At 49.6% G+C, this 18,826-nt stretch overlaps 1 protein-coding gene across 2 annotated transcripts in view; it reads left to right on the forward strand.

The window, feature by feature from the left end:
• Positions 1-18,826, forward strand: part of EIF4E1B (eukaryotic translation initiation factor 4E family member 1B) — a 170,370-nt gene that overhangs the window by 139,733 nt on the left and 11,811 nt on the right. For both annotated transcript variants that reach the window (XM_069651476.1, XM_069651477.1), the window contains one exon: positions 7,174-7,313. In XM_069651476.1, the coding sequence (XP_069507577.1) occupies positions 7,174-7,313 (140 nt within the window). The remainder of the gene's footprint in view (positions 1-7,173; positions 7,314-18,826) is intronic.

Consider the following 18,826-nt stretch of genomic DNA (forward strand, 5'->3'; position numbering starts at 1 on the left):
AAAAGGATCGAATGACCTTTTGATCGACACTAAAAGGACTGAAAAAGATTGAATTTTTTAAAATGTATTTATATATTTTTTTAGTTTAGCATGTATAAAAAACTTTTTTATAAAAGGACCTACTATGCATATTAGCTAAACAGCGGATAGCAATGGCATGAAGCTCAAGGGAGGGCCCAAAAATAGACCTATGGTGGGCGGACTTTAAGAAATGGGCAATGACAGAGACGGCAGTGTGGATAAAGGCGGCACAGAAAGGAGTGGGGGAAACGGGCCAGAGAATGATGGCATGGAACTCTCTGATGCAGAAACTTATTTGAACTAAGAAAAGACAGTGAAGAAGAAAATCCGGGAGGGGGGGGGGAAACAGTGAAGGACAGTCATTCGATAAGCCCCCAGAACAGGAAGGCGTGAAAAGTAAATACTAAAACGGCCATGAGAAATGAAGTGGTCCAAAAAGACTTGATCCCCCACCCAAAACGTGACAGGACATCTATGCCAGGTGCCATGCGGCCAGTTATGTTGGTTGTTAAATGTTTTTTGTAATGTTATTGAAAATCAAGAGTTATAAAAAAAAGGAAAACCGGGGATCAGAGGGGAACCCCATAAAAAAATCGATCCTTTTTTTTTTTTTTTTTTTTTGGTCCTTTTACTGTCGAAAAAAGGCATTCGAGCCTTTTGTTTTCGAACATTTAACCTATTAAACCCATGTGCCAGTATGTAATTAAGTCTAAATGTAGTTGAGTCAAACCAGGTCATCTAAATTCTGAGGTAGATAAATGTCACACCATTTTAAATGGGTAGTAACTGCTGTGTGCTTGGAACCACGGCATATGGCATGAAGCACTATACAAAAGTGTATGTAAAAAGTGGAGACTAGAGTCCACGGAAAAACGTGTGGAGTGCTTGGGTGTGCATAAAACGAAATGCCACAGACATCTAACCATGTTCACTGTAGATGAGGTGCAGGACTGGGGTATCCTGTTTTTCTGTTCTGTAAAGACTAACCTTACTCTCTCGCTCAAGCGTGCACAACTCTGGACTGGCCTTGGCTCTTGCAAGGCCCCAGGTGAAATGAAATGTGCCCATCCCTCTGCTCCATGAAGACATGGCTGGCATCAGCATGGGAGCTTTCAGTTAATGGGGTGGCTAGAGTGGGATTAAGCCTCTGATTTTGGGTTTGAAGGCAGCAGCCGGCCTTGATGTCTGAGTGCTGAGCCCTGGGCGCTACCAAGATCCTGTCCAATCTCACCTGGAAGAGCAGAGTACATTTAAACCTTCACTAGCGTTGAAGCAAAATAGTGGCAGAGGACAAAAGCCCACCCAGGTGATATCAATTTACCCTGTGATGAGCTTTCAAAACTGTCACCCAGCCACCCCTCCAGCCCAAAAGAAATTTGGGCTGGCTGCAACTGTGCCAGCTCAGGGCATCTCCTCGAGGCTCCTTCGTGTTGACGTGGGAGTGCTGCTCTATGTAAACGTTTGCAGTACCAGCATGGGAAGGTTTTCTGTCCAGCAACCAGGGCTGGCCCAGAAAACCTGCATTTTGCATAGTACAAAATGTTGGGTTTATGAAGGTATGGGCCAGCTCCCTCGGATCCAACCTCCTTACCAAAAGGGAAAGTCCAGCTCTGTTAAGACTTTCAGAAGGCTGCCTTGTGCTGGAGAGGCAGTGACGTCCTATTCCGATGAAAAGCTTCCTGTTGCTGTGCTGGTGTGTCCGGTGCCAGCATGAGTGGGAAGCTTCATTTAAATAGGGCGTCTCCCCACTCCACCCTTGCGTGGTAGCAGCGCACTTTGTAAAGATGCTCAGCCATGCCAGCACGGCAGTGGGACCAAACATCAGTGGGGGCTACGGGTCTAGCTGCCCTGTAGCCCCCACAAGCCCAGTGCTAAGTAATTTGCCCACTGCCGTTTTCATTAGCATAGTGTAGCTTGTTTTTGGCCCCCAGAAGGCAAATTTCACCCCTTTTAGTCCCTATTTTAGGCGCTTTCTGAAATCTAGGTGTTGGTGCCTAATATGGGGGCACAGGTTGGTCACACCGCTACCTGGGTGTCTCAAATCTAGGTGTCACTATTTGCTGTTGCACCCCCATTTTTGGCATTTGTCCCCCTAGCCAGGCATCCCAATCTAGGTGTTTCTGCAAGTATGCCCAGACCACCACCACCTCCGACACGACCCCAGCTGCACCGTCCAAACGTGAATGCTCTCTGAAGTAATGATGTAAACCCATAAGATGGACCCCCGTCCCACACACTGCCTAAATCCAAGCCGCAGTGGCACACCAGTATGTCTAACGATACCCACCACAACCTATTCCAACCCTCCAATGCACAGTCCAACCCCCAATCTCACAGCCCCCACTCCCTCTCAAACTGGAAGGTATATGCCACTCCTCCACCCTTTCCCATCCATCTACGTCTGCCCCCCCTCCCATGATCTAGCTCTGCACAAGCCAGAGCGCTATGATAGAGAGCAAAAGTTGAAAATCTGGACCTCCTGAGCATCCCTCACCGCCCACCAGTCAAGTCAAGCCAACCCTCCTCCACTGCTACCTCCTCACCTGCACTCTTAACTCTCACCTGTCCTGAACCCATCCCATACCCAACTCCCACTTCCCTTGTCTCAGGGCATCCGTGGCCAAAACCCCTACCTCCGGTCACCCACACCCCATGGGCCACCCGAAAGACAAAAGGCCCTGACCTCAGCCACCTCAGGCCCCACTTAGCATCACCTGTGCTCCAACCCAGATCCCAATACTTGCCCCCTCACTATAGCACCCAAACTCCCCATTACCCAACCCAGCCTTGGCACTACTCCCATCCTCCTACCCCCCTTGCCCTCAAACCACCATGGCCACCCCATCCTCCCATGCCCTCCACAGGCCACCCCCTCCCTCAACTCACCGCCACCACCCTCTCCTCCAAAAATTCCCACCTCGACCCATCTGGCACTTTCAACCAAACCCCACCAAATCTCTTGCATCCTCAACACCAGTCTCTACAAACAAATGTAACATATTTGACCTCATCTTACAAGAAAACCTTGATGTCCTTTTCTTCGGAGATCTGTTTGCTGATGCAGACGAGGACCTTCCGCCTGGCTGCAACCTGATTGTTCAGAACTGACCAAAAGAGGTAGGGGACTAGCAATCCTTCTCCAACACAGATTTCCTCTGCATATCAAGGACACAGCTGGAATCAGAATATGAATCTCTTCTTGTAAAACTCCAACTCTCCTTCCATCTCGCAGAGCTTCCTACTCATTTATGGACACCCTGGCTACAACAAAACCTTTGCAGACTCATGCAGCGATGCCCTGACAACCATCTTCAACCTACATCCAGCACTTGCCATCCTAGCTGATTTCAACACCTCGCTTGACTCCTTCAAATCCCATGACCTGCTCTCACAGACTACCTAGAGGGCTTCAACCTGACAATATGGATTCCTACGCCCACCCACACTGCAGGACATACCCTTAATGTAGTCTTCAGTGCCACAAACATATACACACACTAACGCCACACCTTAACATGGACAGATCACTCTGCAATCTTCTCAGCGCCACTCAAGTGCGGCCCACGCCCAAGGCTACTCCCGGTCACCACCAACCTCCACACCTCCCGCCCCTCTCTGGAACAAAGTAGTTATCACCCAGATCTACTCCCTCAACTCACTTCCAGCACTCCATAGAAAATACCACAATCGAACTTTTCAACCACTGGTTCTCCAACACTCGTAGCAGTCACCCTCAACAAAACAGCCAAGATCCGGCCCCCTCCACCCACCCAGGTGGTAGACCACCAACCTTAAATACTAAAAACCCTCAAGCACCACTTGGAGAACCAACCCAACTGCCCACATCGCCTAAAGGGCCTACAGATCGGAAATCATAAGTCAGGAAGGCATTCTATGGGAACAGAATCTTGAACTATCGACAGCGAAGCAAGGAACTGCCCGAAGCAAGGAACTGCATAGAATCCTTTCTGAAATAAATTCTCCAGGTTGCTCTACCCCCGTCCACCCAACTCCAAATCCCTATGCGATGCATTATCCGAACACTTCCACATCACTATCGACAGACCCTCTGCATCATCTCTAAATTAGAAATAAGGCCCCCTGCCCATTCCATGTCCAAACCCTTCCCCTACCCAACCCCCCGATGCAAACCTTCACCTCTTTCTCTCAGATCTCACCAGGAGTTCCTCTTGATCCTAGCACAAAGCTGCCCGTTGGGATCCCCTGTAGACCCTTGCCCACCCCCTCTTCAAAAACATCCTAGCCTCAACCTGTGCAGGCAGTATTGCACGCTCAATCCTTAACCACTCCCTAATATTGGGACCCTTCCTGGAAGCCCTAAACTCCTGCATACATGCCCTCCTAAAAAAAAAAAATACTCGACCCACTCCTTCCGCAGAACTACCAGCCCATTTCCAACACCAGCTTCATGGCCAAACTTGTGGACCGCACAGCATACGAGCAACTGCCATTTCACGGATGCCAAAAACCTACACCCTGCCCAATCTGGCTTCAGACCTAGGATGACTTAAAGAGCATTGCGGGGGGGTTTTGCTGTCATCTTTCTCCTTGACTCCTCTGCTGCCTTTGATACCATTGACCACATCATTCTCCTAGACTTGCTACTCTTTAGAAGACACTGACCTCACTTGGATCTCCTTTCATGCTCCACCCTTTCACCTCTAAATGCCAATCAGTACCAAAAGGGATCCCACAGGGAGCATCCCTGTCTCCCCTCTTTAACATCGATCTGTACCCACTCCCCACACTCATCCGCTCCTACAATTCCTACAATCTCACCTGCTACAACTATGCAGACGATGCCCAGATCATCCTTAAAATCCCCAAATCACAAGGCTCCAACCCCCAGATCTGTCGTCATACCTCTCGGATATGGACTACTGGGTGACGACCAACCGCTGCATCCTCAATCCTGGGGAAAAAAGAAATCCTAGCCTGCAGGAAAACACTACTCCTTCCCCCATCTATTCCCTGGCCTCACTCCCTAGCTGCCCCCGAACCACTCTGAAACCTCCACCTCAGTGAAAAACCTTGGATGCACACAGGACACGGATTTATCCCTCTTCCAACAAATCCACTCCGTTTCCAGAACCTGTTTCTTCCACCTGCGCATCCTCTCTTCCCATACGTCACCTATCCTCACTGTTTCGGTGCCATCTCAATCATCCTCTCCCGCTTAGACTATGTAGACTGCCTTTATCAAGGTGCACCAGTGTTCCAGCTAAGGAAACTACAAACAATCCAAAATGCTGTGGCCTGCTTGCTTTATAAAGTCACATGGGGAGCCAGTGAAGGACTCCTACCTAGTGTAGGGCTGTTGTGTTCTCTGGGAGGGAGGCTGAGCAATGTGTATCACTCACCATGCCATCCACAACACCGGCCTGAAATTCCTCCAAGATAAACTCGCTCGCTACCACCTCTCGACCGTTCAGATCCGGCACAGCATCTCTCCTAGTTGTCCCACAATGCAAGTCTGGGCAGATCATCCTTCCGTCAAGCTTCAATCGTCACTCTGTCCCTCCCATACGCAACGTTGACAATCGCTTGGCATTCAGAAAGGCCATGAAAACCTGGCTCTTTCCTTCTTCTTAAAACCTTGCACGCTACTGTTCATACGTGCACAGAAGCACTAGTCCAAACCCAACAACACATCTATCCACCCAAACCACCACGGATCCTGGCAGCGTTTGCAGCGGCACATCGTGACACTGCCCACCCGCAGACAATCTTACATCCCTCCCCCTTCCCTCTGGGCCTCTCTTCCACTGCTCAGGCGCTCAATATAGGGAGACCACAGCTGGCAACACCAGCCAATCGCGTTGGACCTAGGAAGACGACATTCACTAACTCCGAGTTTAAGGAATGCATACCTTGCATATCGTCTATGGACAAAGGCCTCAGGCACACATCCATGGACCGTAGAATGTAGCTATGGCTACGCAAATCCGGTCTAGCAGCTTGCATAGCAGTCTACATTTAAACCCCCTGATGTACTGCCCCAATTCTATTATACAGTGATAAACTACGGAAAAATGGACTAGCACCTGTCCGTGTGCCTGACCTCCGGGCTGCTTAATGGAACTTAGCCAGCCTAACCTGGAAAAATGCACACACATCTTACACTCCCACACATGGACTCTGGTCCTCGAGGATATTCCAACCACAAAGCTCATGGAGGCCATGCAAATGGGGAAAGGGCGCTATATAAATAACTCAATATGTAAAAAGCTCCTCACGTGTAACTTTCCACCTGCGCATCGCTTGCAGTGCCAGCATGGGGAGCCTTTTATTTTCCATAGGGAGCCATGGCTGCTGCCAAGCACGAATGAGTTTGATAAAGGCTTGCCCATGTGAACGGGGCGGATGCTATGGCATCCTTTGTAAATTAGATTAGTTTGGCATCCTGGTTGACTGCCCATGTCACCCCATGCTGATTGAATTCGTAGAGGGCCAAATGTATCACACGGGTCTGAATGGTGGGCCCGACTGTAGGGATGAGTGGGTGGTAGGGGTATCGGTGCGCACATTTGGAAACAATAAAACCTGTCGTCCCGTTTTTTTATTGCTCCATTGTTTTAACTGTATCCTGTGATGCATTGCCATGCATAATCGTGTTACCACTTTGATGTATTTGTATTATGTGACTTGCATCCTGTTTTAAATGGCAGTAAAACTGCAGCTTTCAGGATGCAGAGACAAAAACTGACGTCAGGCATCGCTTAATCATTAAACTCTGGTGTCTTGCAAGGTTATGAATATCCTGAAGGCGCGCATCCGGCCCGCATGTGCACGAGGTATCCTTGCCAAATGAGGGACCATGGGGGAAATGGTCAGACTACAGCCTCCGTTTCCGCTTACTATAATGCATGTGCCCAGAACCAGACTTCTTGCTGCTGATTGCAGCAGGCGAGGCCGCCACTCCAGCCCTTCCCGAGACCCCACTGCTTCGGAGGCTACCATACGGGACGCCTATTGAACAATTAATGTGAGCGCGCTTGTCAAGCGCTGTTCTCCCTGGGTCCCATGTGCTTTCTCTCACACCCCGGATTAGCCTTTCTCTAAGCTCACTGACGTGCAATACAAGCTCCGCATTAATGAGTCCTCCTTTCCTTGCTCTCTTCCCGGTTGCAGCTGCTCTGTTTGATCGGAGAGGCGTTTGGCGATTATAATGAGGATATCTGTGGCGCGGTCATCAACATTCGCGCTAAAGGGGATAAAATTGCCATCTGGACTAAAGAAACTGACAACAAGGAAGCGGTCACGCACATTGGGTAAGAACGGGCTGGAAGGCGGGTGGAGGTGCATGCGCAGAAGGTGCGGTGGGGAGGGGATTCGGGGAGATGATGTTGAGCCGTGATGTTGGTTCACGCATGCGCATGAGGACACGAGTGTGCACGTGAGAGAAGTCTAGTCATTGGATAAGAATATGTAGGGGGGGGGTACGGAAGATGGAGGTTACATGCGTTGGGAGAAGGAATACGGTGGTGGTTGGTCATCGGCTTCAGGTGGGAGGTGGCCATCGCTAATGTAAGCGTGCAAGCCCAACGATACGGTTGACTTGACGGTGACGTGCGTGTCGCCCATGCTGGGGGAGGATGGAGAGCAATAGTCCTGCAACGGCTGGCTTTACCAGATGTATTAAACAGCATTCTTGGTGTTCTGCAGTGATAACGATGAATATAGGTTTTGTGTGTGGTGTACTGGCGTTGCCTGCCTATTGGATGTTTCAATGGCGCTGTCATTTGCTTCCTCAGCCCACCCACCGTTCGCTTAATCTGAAGGCTTGGAAAATGTTCTCAATCTGATTTCGTAAAGCAAATATTCATTTTCTGCGCTCGGATTCCAGAACTGAGTTATTCCTATCAGATCGGAAGCTGTCTTACAATCATGCATCGTGAAGCGGAAGCATAACTGAGCCACTCCCCTACCCACTGTCGTCTCCAGGAAATACATTTAGGAGGGGTACAGAGGGGGCCAACTACCAAAGTAGGGGGGGAGGGAGGCACAGACAAAAGCGGGGGGCGGCTTTTGAAACGTATTGGGGCGTCACAAGCACTTTTGCAGAGTGGCTTGTGTGCACACAAACTACCCACACACCACTGCACCCCCCATCAGAATGCAGGCAAAAAACCATTCAGTGACTAATGGCCCATCAGTGCCCTACATTCCGATGGTTCTCTGAACACTATGGAGGTCGCTGTGCAGAAGCCGGGCAGGAACACCTGAAGTGGCTCGTGCTCATGTTCTTACCTATCCCAGAATGCATACCAAGATCACTGCTAGCTTTGAGACAGAGTATTTCCTGTGATCTGCAGACATTTACCTTGGTGAGTCGCGCAAATAACACTGCGCATAGAGAACGCGGTCCCTGCTTGCGTTAGGTAGGGGTGGCACAAGGGGGAGGGGCAGGATTTGAGGGGGACACTGCTCCTACCACATTCAGCGACCACTGCATTTGCTTGTAATTAAAGTAAGATGAGAATTGGTGGGTAGCAGTGGCGCTATTAAAAATTTGCACTGCCTAAAAGGGTTGGAGGTGGAGGCACAGCTATGACGTAATCACCACAGCTGTGCTGCCTCGGAAATGTTTGTAGGCGTCCTATGTCGATACGCTGTCCTCGAGGGCCTCCGTCGACGTCAACAGATGTTATATATAGGGCGCACGGTGCCCGTAGCCTCAGTTCCGTTTATTCCACGAATGTGTTCACCTTGGAATCTCGGTGCGCTACGGTTCTTCTGATTCGTTTGTGAATTTAGCATATTTCGTTGAAGATGTCTTCCTCTTCTACCCTGAGTCCAGCTTCAAGAAGTGTCGGGACTGCAGCGCTAAAATGTCCATTACGGACCCGCATGACGTCTGTCTCTGGTGCCTGGGTGAGAGCCACGCCACCATGACTGCCAGTCCCTGACCTCGAAGGCCTTGCAGGAGCGGAAGAAGAAATTGTCGGTAGGTAAAGTTTCCAAACCCCGTAAGTCGAAATCGGCTGGGCTTTTGACCGATGATTTGAGGGGCACTCCCCACGTTGACGTCCATGGGGGGGGTCTCAGTCCCGGAGTGGTTCCTGACATTCCTCTGCCTCCTCTAGGCATTTGTGGAAGCGCAGTCACCGGTCGCTTTCCTCGTCTGAGGACTCGGCCAGACAGCAAGTTGCTTGTCCCAACAAGCATTAATCTCCTGCGGAATGGGACGCATTTCGCAAGGAGATGGCCATTTTTTTGAATCGGAAGGCTCCGTTCCGTCTGCGCCTTTGAGAGAAGCCGGCAAGGAACGCGCTAGGTTCACTGCTCGCATGCAGTCGAGGTCCCAATTGGACAAGGTAGATCACTCTTGCCATGGCCGCTCCAAGGTCCCGGTCCTCGACGCCCTTGAGACCGTTGGAGCCTGTGAGATCAAGAAGACATCGACACTGCACCATGTCCGTCGGGACTCTCTCGAGGCTCCGGCTCCGAGGAAGCCATCGGCGCCAAGGCCGTCGAAGGACATGCTCGGGGCTCCGGCCTCAAAGCTGTTGTCAACGCTGATTCCATCAGCGCCCTCAATGCCTTTTGAGGAGGATTTATTGGAGCTACCCCGGAAGACTGTGGAAACCCAGAGAAAGGCCCTGAGTAAATCGGAGAGGCCTGTGTTTCAGCCTTTTTCTGTACCCTCATCCAGGGATTTATTCCAGTCTTTGGATTATATCTCAGAGGTGGATGAAGGGTTGGCTGTGGAGGGGTTTGTTCCTCCTGAGGTTCCTGATGACATGTTGTCGGGTCATAGCCAGATGTAAGACATGCATCAATCCCGCATGATGCCAGTGGTCTGGATACCTCCCCGGAGGTTGAATTTGGCAGGTCTGAGCCTGGTACCCATGCTGAGTCCTTATGCAGGCGTCTCATGTCGAGGATCGCTGAGTATTTGGGGTGGTCTGCTCCACCTGTGGATTTTCTGCAGGATGACCTGACAGACATATTGGACCAGGGTCCACCCACTGACCCGGTGCTGCCATTTCATATGGCCTTGCAAAGATGGGTGGCAGCGGCTTGGACTGCTCCATCTCCCGGAAGTGGGTAAATCTCTTCCGAAAAAAATACCATCCAGCCAGTGGCGACCCCTGCTACTTGTCATCGCACCCTACTCCAGAGAGTTTGGTGGTGCAGGCGGCTAGGGCCCCAGCGAAGCAGGCGGTGTACCCTACCATCCCTCCTGATGGGGTCAACAAGTGCTTCGATGGTTGAGTGAAGAAGTATCTTCTGGGGTGTATGGCTTTAAAGGCTGCCAACTCAGTTTGTGCCTTAGCAAGATTCACTCTCACTCTGTGGAATGGTTTCTTTGGTGGCTGAACATATTCCTGAAGGGGAGGAACGGGATGGCTTTCTAGCCCTTGTGCAAGATGGCAAGGATGCCATGTGTGAATCCGTTCAAACTGGTCTGGACGTGGAACTGTCAGCCGGTCCATGGCGGCGAGCACCGTGATGCGCAGATTTGCATGGTTGCACAAGTTGGTTTGCTCCTGATGTACAATCCCGGCTTCTCAACATGCCCTTTGATGGTTTCCATCTTTTTGGCAGCAAGGCTGACGAAATCCTTGAGAGGTTGCAGGCCTCCAAAGCTGTAGCGAAGTAGAGCGCTGCAGTACGTCAACCTCTGCCTTTTCGTCCTAGGGGACAGCAATGGAGGGCAGGTTCCTTTTGATACTACTCTACCTTTGGTAGATCAAGGGGAGCTGCCAGTCATAGGGGCCAACGTAGGAGTACCAGAGGTGGAAAACAAGGTACTCGAGGTGCAAAAGCCACTTGGGCAGTTTCCTCTTGCCCTCGGGCACTGCCGCTTCAGCTCATTCATGAGGCCATGTCCCATGGTTCACCGGTTGGGGGGGGCGGAAATCCAATCCCTGCTGGAGAAAGGCGCCATAGAACTGGTGCCTGTAGCGGAGAGGAACAAGGGATGGTATTCCCCTTATTTTTTGATCCCGAAAAAGGACTGGGGATTGAGACCCATCGTGGACTTGTGTGGTTTGAGCAAGCTCCTTCGGAAGGACCAGTTCAAGAAGGTTACTCTCGTCCTCCAGGCCCTTCAACTTCAGGACTGGTTGGTGTCTCTCAACCGCAAGGATGCTTACTTCCATGTGCCGACATCCCAAGCACAGGAGGTACCCGAGGTTTGCGGTTGGTGACTCGCATTTTTAGTTTCGGGTCCTGCCGTTCGGATTGATGTCCTTCCCCTCCCACCCCCCACTACCCCAAGGGTCTTCACCAAGTTAATGATGGTGGTGGCAGCGTATCTCAGGAAAGGGGGATTCACGTCTACCCCTACTTGGACGATTGGTTGATCAGGGCGTGCTCTCCCGAGCAAGTCCTGGTCCATCTGTCCACCTGCCACTCCCTCCACAGGCTGGTCTTCTCCCTCAACTTAGTCCCACTTGACACCTACCCAGCGGCTCCAGTACATCGAAGCAGTGCTCGACACATCCCTGGGGCAGTTTTTTCCCCCCTCCCAGCTGAGAGCTCATCACATTCTGCAGATGGTGGACAAGTTTCGACGTGCCCAGAGTCTCCTGGCGTAAGAGTTCTTGAGGTTGCTCGGCCTCATGGCATCCTGCATTCTCCTGGTGTCAGAGGCCAGGCTGCAGATGAGATCTCTGCAGTGGGCTCTCAAGATGCAGTGGTTGCAGGCCTCCAGCAGGATGTCTGACCCTGTTCAGGTGCCGCCCTTGGTCGCCCAGGATCTTCTGTGGTGGGCGGTCAAAGGCAATCTGATGAAAGGGGCTCCATTGTGGCTACCATGGCCAGAGGTGACGATCGTGACGGATGCATCCAGAACGGGTTGGGGAGCTCATGCCAACGAGTTGACAGTCGGCGGTCGTTGGTCTCCGGAGTCCAGACTCATATCAATCTGTTGGAGCTGAGGGCCGTCAGGCTAGCCCTGAAGGCTTTTCTGCTGACTCTGCGAGGGGAAGAATGTCTTGATTCGGACGGACAATACAGTGGCCATGCACTACCTCAATAAAAAGGGGGTTGGGGGGGCAGGGTCACTCCCTCTGTGCAGGGAGGCGATGCAGCTCTGGTTTTGGGCAATCCAACAGGAAAGTCTGATCCCGGCAGCTCATCTGGCTGGAGACGAAAATGAGGTGGCGGACGCTGTGAGCAGGCAGAACACGGTCTCGTGAGTGGGAGCTGGCTCAGGAAGTTCTTTTGAGATCTTTGCTCTTTGGGGGACCCCAAAAGTGGATCTCTTCACCACCAGTGTCAACCGGAAGTGCGAAAGATTCTGCTCGCAGGAATTTCCTCCAAGAGGAGCCTTGGGGGGGGGGGGGGGGGGGGAATGAATGCGTTCGTAGTGGAGTGGTCCTTCCCACTACTGTACGCGTTTCCTCCAGTCCCCGTCATTCCGCAAGTGTTAGAGGTTTGGTTCCCGAATGATCCTCATTGCTCCAGCATGGGCCAGGAGAGCGCGATACCCGGACCTTCTAGACATGTCCATCTGCTCTCCACACCATCTTCCCTACCGAGACGATCTGCCCTCATGGGAGGGGGTCGGGTTCTCCATCCAGAGGTCAAGTCGCTCAGCCTTCATGCTTGGTATAAGGATTGGGACATCCCTGAAGACTTAATGGAAAGTCCCTGTACCATTGCCGTTGGAGAAAGTTCTGCGACTGGTGCAGGGTACAGAATGTGGATCCTTTTTCATGTGCCATTCCTGTGGTTCGGTCTTTTTTGCTTTCTTTAGCCCACAAGGGCCTGCAAGTGGGTACCATTAAGGGTTACCTAGCGGCGCTGTCCATATTTAAGCGCTCGTCTGAGGAGTGTTCTCATGATTTCTCAGTTTCTTAAAGGGCTAACTAATGTGTTTCCACCGTCCCCTTTCCAGGTGCTGGGATGGGATTTGAACTTGGTTCTGAAGTTTCTCAGGGGAGCTCCTTTGATCCCTTACATTCTTGTCTGTTGACTGTTGTCATTTAAGACTGTATTTTTAGTTGCGGTTACTTCAGCTCGCAGAGTGAGTGAATTTCAGGCACTTTCCGCCAAGCCACTTTTCATGGTGTTCCAGAAGGACAGGGTTGTCCTTGGGGTTCATCCTTCTTTTCTTCCGAAGGTTGTGTCGGAATTTCCTTTTGAGCCAGAAGTTAATTCTTCCGGCGTTTTACCCTCCTACGCATCCTGGTAAGGAAGAGGAGGCGCTCCATAGGCTGGATCCTAGAAGAACTTTAAGTTTCTACATTTTACGCATTTCCCGGGTCCGAGTGGATGATCAGCTCTTTGTTGGACACACTGGAAGGTGTTTAGGTCAAGCAGTTTCTAAGCAGACCTTGTCCAGATGGATTATCTTGACTAACTCTGAATACTATCGTCTGGCGGGTAAGGACCCTGCGGTGGACTTACGGGCCCATTCCACTAAGGGTGTGGCTGCCTCTACTGCGCTGCAGAGGGGTGTTCTCATTCGTAACATTTGTGAAATAGCCACATGGGCCTCTGTCCATACATTTGTCACACTATTCCCTGGATTCCATCCACTGGTAAGATTTAGCCTTTGGTAAGGCGGTCCTCTATTCTGCAATTTGATTGGGCATTCTAAAATACTAAATTCTTTTACCACCTCCATACGTTGGTACTGCTTTGGGAGTCTGTCATAGATGTGGAATATGTCGGAGGACACAATCCCCTCGAAGAAAAAGTTACTTTCTTACCTGGTAACTTTCTTTCAATGGGATGTTGCTCCAACGTATTCCACATCGCACCCTCCCAGCCTGCCCCTCTACAGAATTTCTTACGCGATTGCAGCTTATGTTTCCACAAGGCTTTCTGCAGTTATATTGGCAGTGGTGCCACACGTTCTGGGAAAAAAACTACAACTAAGGTTACAGGCGCCATGCGTCCTATATATAACCTCCGGTGACATGGACCTCAACGGCGGCCCTCGAGGACAGCATATCGACGCAGGACGCCTATGCCATTTTTTGTTTTTGAGGCAGCACAGCTGTGGTTATCACTGTCGTGGAATACATTGGAGGAACATCCCATTGAAAGAACGTTACACGGTAAGAAAGTAACTTGTTCTTCTCACTTATGGATTTCAATAGAATCAGAATTGACAAACGTATTTAAAAAATACTGCAGTTCTTGTTTAATTTGTGTGCATGAAGTGTTGTAATACACATGAATATAAGGACATAGGATGTTCAACATGAAAACATACATGGTGTAGTACATGAGTAGCAAATTCCAAATAAACAATATTCGCAGGACAAATTCAAACAATTACATTCTCTAGGTCTCCTAGTGAGGATGACATGAGAAATCAATATTGTAATTTGACTGCGTGTGGTGTAGTGCTGTGTGCCTTTGTACCAGAGATGATCACTCTAGATGCATCACTGGTGCACTGACACTATAGAGCACTCTTAATCATAGCGCTCTACTCTGCTCATATACGAGCTGTCATGTTTATCTTTTTTATTGATGTAAGGGGAATACAATACTCTTCCCAGTAATGAGCCTAATTGATTCATGGTCATTACCTTTTTAGGCATGACTCCCTTGCAGAGATAGTTTACCTGCCCCCATTAGTGTACGCAGACATTAAGATGACTTATGCCAACGTGCTATTTTTGATTATGGTAAGCACCGCAATCTCCATGTTTCTCACTCATGCATACAATGCATTCCAACATTTTAGACGTTTGAATTCATACTCACTCCTGATACATTCTTCTGTCTATTTACTCTGACAGATTACATAGGATTCTTCATTCCTAAGAATGTAGCCATCCTGATGAAGTACTACTAAACCACTGCTTCCAAAGTTTAGCTAGAATGGCCGAAACACTGTTGTGTTGACATGTTTTCATGTTGTCTTTCATCGTTTGTTTCACATGTGCTTTGTACCAGTCAATTACAATATTGATTTTCAGGTCATCCTCACTAAGACCTAGAGAATGTAATTGTTTGAATGTGTCCTCAGAACATTGTTCATTTGGAATTTACTACTCGTGTACTACAACATGTATGTTTTCATGTTGAACATCCTATGTCCTTATATTCATGTGTATTACAACACTTACTGCACACTAATTAACAACTGCAGTATTTTTCATAACTTTGTCAATTCTGATTCTATTGAAATCCAGAAGTGAGAAGTTCTAATCAGTTGGACCCCCATGACCTTGCTCAATTAGGAGCTTACTTACCTGGGTAGAGCAAGGAATCAACCAGGTGTCCTTTGTGATACTTGAACACACAGTAGGGCAAGAATTAGTCTTAAATTGAGTATATTTGATATGCTACTATTTAGGCCCAGAACAAGCACAAGTGAATAATGGAAAACAGTAATCACTAACCAAACACACACTATGTAAAATACATGTACAGCCACTTTTTGGTCAATGTCATAGTGTGGTGTCCCGCCAATACCTGTCAGGCGGGAAAGCATACAAACTTTAATACATTGGCCAACTCCAGAGGTGGATAATACTAATTGAAGTTCACCCCTACGAAGATTGGAGACTTGTGCTCAGTGTCAAGTTTGTGCGTGAAAGCGCTTGTTGATGCATAAAGCTACAAAGTACAATATTCAATCGGAAGAAGAAGTTGGTGGGAGAATTCTTATTTGGTTCCGACAGTCCGAGGAGGATCTGCTGCAGAGAACAAAGCGGTCTCCAACATTTGTATGGCTTTAGGGAGTGGAGGCCACACAAGGCATGGACTGCAAGGGATCCTTTGTGTGTAAAAAGGAATGGATGAACTTGGGGCCACCAGCAAGTGGTTTGATTACTCGCCACCCTTAGCTTACTCAGGGTCCAAACTTGCCAGTCTTGGAGGTGGTCGCCTGGGGTACAAAATCCCCTCATTTGTTAAGCTTCAAAGTGCGCAGTTGCCAAGTGTGCAGATGTGCATCTGGTTTACAACTGGAGCCTGATCTTTCACCACAAATGCAGGGCAAAGAAAGTACTGATGCAGCTGGTTTCAGTATACTTGAAGAAAGGCGGGAAAGTCACCAGCAGTGACCGACACGGCCGCACATTGACGCAGGGGTACCCAAGTCCCCCAGTCTGCACGCTCTTCTCTCACAGGCCAAAGCAGATGGGTCAACGAAATTTGGCAAGAAGATGCTTTGCAGTGTCAACTAGTATTTCCCCAAAGCTTGAGACAAAACTCTGTGCCAAGGTACAAGCTGGCCAGTCCACTGGAAGGCCTATGGACACTTCCGAGAAGGTGTTGAGAGTGATTGATCCCACCACTCCATGGGTTTGAAGCACCTTTGCAGGCCTTCGAGGAGAGGGTGCAAAGCTGGGCTCTACCATGACAACAGTGGGCTCAGGGTGACAAATCTCTGCAATCTTCAGAGTAGTCCTTGGGTCTGCTTCGAGTCCCTGGATACTTTGCTCACTCCATAGGTCAATTCAGACCTATTGGTGATCTGCGGGTTTGCACTTGGACCCTTCATATCCCAAAGTTCATTGAGTCCTCGCACCCAGCTTGCCAATGAGATCTGCCCCACACATGCATGCCAGCATTGGTCCCATCAGGGACCACTGCGGCTCTCATGCACACCAGACATCCTGGCACCCAGAATGTGGATTGGGACCAGAACGTCCCAGCCAATTTCCTGGGTACCTACGTACGGGACCTGCATTAGCATTTGAAAAGCACCGGCTTTCACATGCATGCCCAAATGAGGACTCACTGGGCTTGAAAGATCAGATGGCCAACCGACCAAATTACCAAAGAGTGGCACGGCCATGATGGTCACTTGCCAGTCATGAACCAAATGCGCGAAGTGTGGTATGGCTTGGTAAAGAAATGTAAAAATAAATGTTTCTGCTGCCACTTGTCCACTCCTAAGCACCTTGTCCAGTTACCAAAAAATCCTTGGTGGAAGACTAGGGCATGATTACACAAGGACCCCAGTGTGCGGTACAGTAATGTACTTTGTTGGCAATTGTATTTCAGTGAGCAAAGTCCTACGTCTAAGCGAACTAGTTTCTCAGTACCGACTGTCTGAAGAACACGTACATTTCCCCACCATAGCGATGAGTGAAAGCCCAGTGGAGTGCAGCAGGAGGCTGTGCTCCACTGGCAGGAAGTTGGGCGAGGAGGCTGAAACAAAAGCAAAATATTTAGGAGGCCCAAAAATAGAGGTAAAATAGCAGTAAGTGACGGGTACTAAATGGGCCCTTACCTTGGGTGATGGCCATTACCGGCAGCGGGCCATCAGCACCCATGTAGATGCTACATGGGGTGCTAATGGTATATTAAAATAAAGCATACCTTGTGGTGCGGTGTAGCGATGCTCTGTAGTACCGAGTTCTGTATTCTGTTGTTGACCATGTTATCCACTTGGAAACTGACCTCTGGAACTACAGAGTGTATACTCTACACTGGTGCTAAGAGGTGGGGGTGTGGAAACTGGGAGGAGTGGCGAATGAGCGTTGGCTAGTGGCACCCATGCTGCTCGGAATACAGGCTTGTACCATACAATACAGCAGACGTTCTGAGCATCCCGATTGGCCAGACCCACCCTTTCAGGGTGCTCATGAGCGTTAATGACTTGTCTTGAACGGTATTATGCCAGAGGTAGTTTATAGCTCCTTATATCGCCCACCATTGATGATGCATTGTTAAATTTGTGCCTATGCATCCAAAGCGACTCATTGGGAGCACCATGAAGGGTACCAGAAGTCTTGGGTCAGTAAGACAACATTATTGGTACAAATGTATTGACCGCCCTGATTTTGGAGCGGCTGGTTTCCACTACAGTTGTCGGACAGCGACCGTGAGTAGGATTCCTCTTCCCCAGAAACGTTTTCTGAAGAGGTGGAACTCCCAGTGCCCACACTGGGACTGCTACAGTTGATGCACTGTTTGCCCTGTGTTCCAAAATGGCAAAGGAACAGGCAGACTTAAAGGGGATTCCATCGAGGGTGGTTGGGTGGCACCTATTAACCTGAATTCATCTTGCCAATAGGTCATCAACTGCCACAAATGATTATGGAAACTGGGCCCGACCCTGACATTTCGAACCAATGCTGACTTAAGCCACACTGCCCTCCCTACCCCACTTGCTCCATCATGTGGGACAGACCAGGTAGTAACTCCTCTAAGGCCGGGCCAGCTATTCTAGCTTCATCTCCGCTACCAGCCAAAATGGCGGCTGCGGTTAGTACGTGCCCAATTTATCAAATGGCATGGATAAGATGACAGCCTTATGCATTTAACACTGGGTCAAACCTGACGATGCAAAAGACTGTCATTTTCCCAGACCACCAAATGAGGCGGTCTGTCAATGTACTAAGGGAAATTGTGAGCTATTAGCACTTGCCACGGTTTCTAACATATTACAGGATGGCAATGTACATCTCGGTCTTACCGGCATTAAGGCAGAGATCATTGGAGGCACTGGAGGCACACCATTCCTGAATTGCAGAGGGTCGGGTATGACAGAAGGCACAGAAGAGGCTTAGGGAAACCTGCAGGAGAGCAGAGTGTTGTCCCCATAAAGTTAGAACAGAAAGTAGAGATGCAGTGGGAAAGAGGTGCCAGGTAGTGGTTAAAGAGCTATGGGGAGAGGTTGGACCATTGGGGAACACCACACGTAGAGAGAGATGAGGAAGGACCCAAGTTGGACCTGGGTGGGTCGATCAGAGAAAGGTCGACCAGGCTAGGCCCTCACCAGTGATACCCAGGTTGTCAGACAATTGAGCAGGATGGCAGAATATATCAAGGAGAATGAGGACGGGGCAAGGGCTAGATTTAAGTGTGAATATGCAGTAGGCCCACCCATCCCCCAATTTCTGTCTATGGTACT

Source organism: Ambystoma mexicanum, chromosome 3p, assembly GCF_040938575.1.
Source record: "Ambystoma mexicanum isolate Mex_15411 chromosome 3p, UKY_AmexF1_1, whole genome shotgun sequence".
Classification (NCBI taxonomy): Eukaryota; Metazoa; Chordata; class Amphibia; order Caudata; family Ambystomatidae; genus Ambystoma; species Ambystoma mexicanum.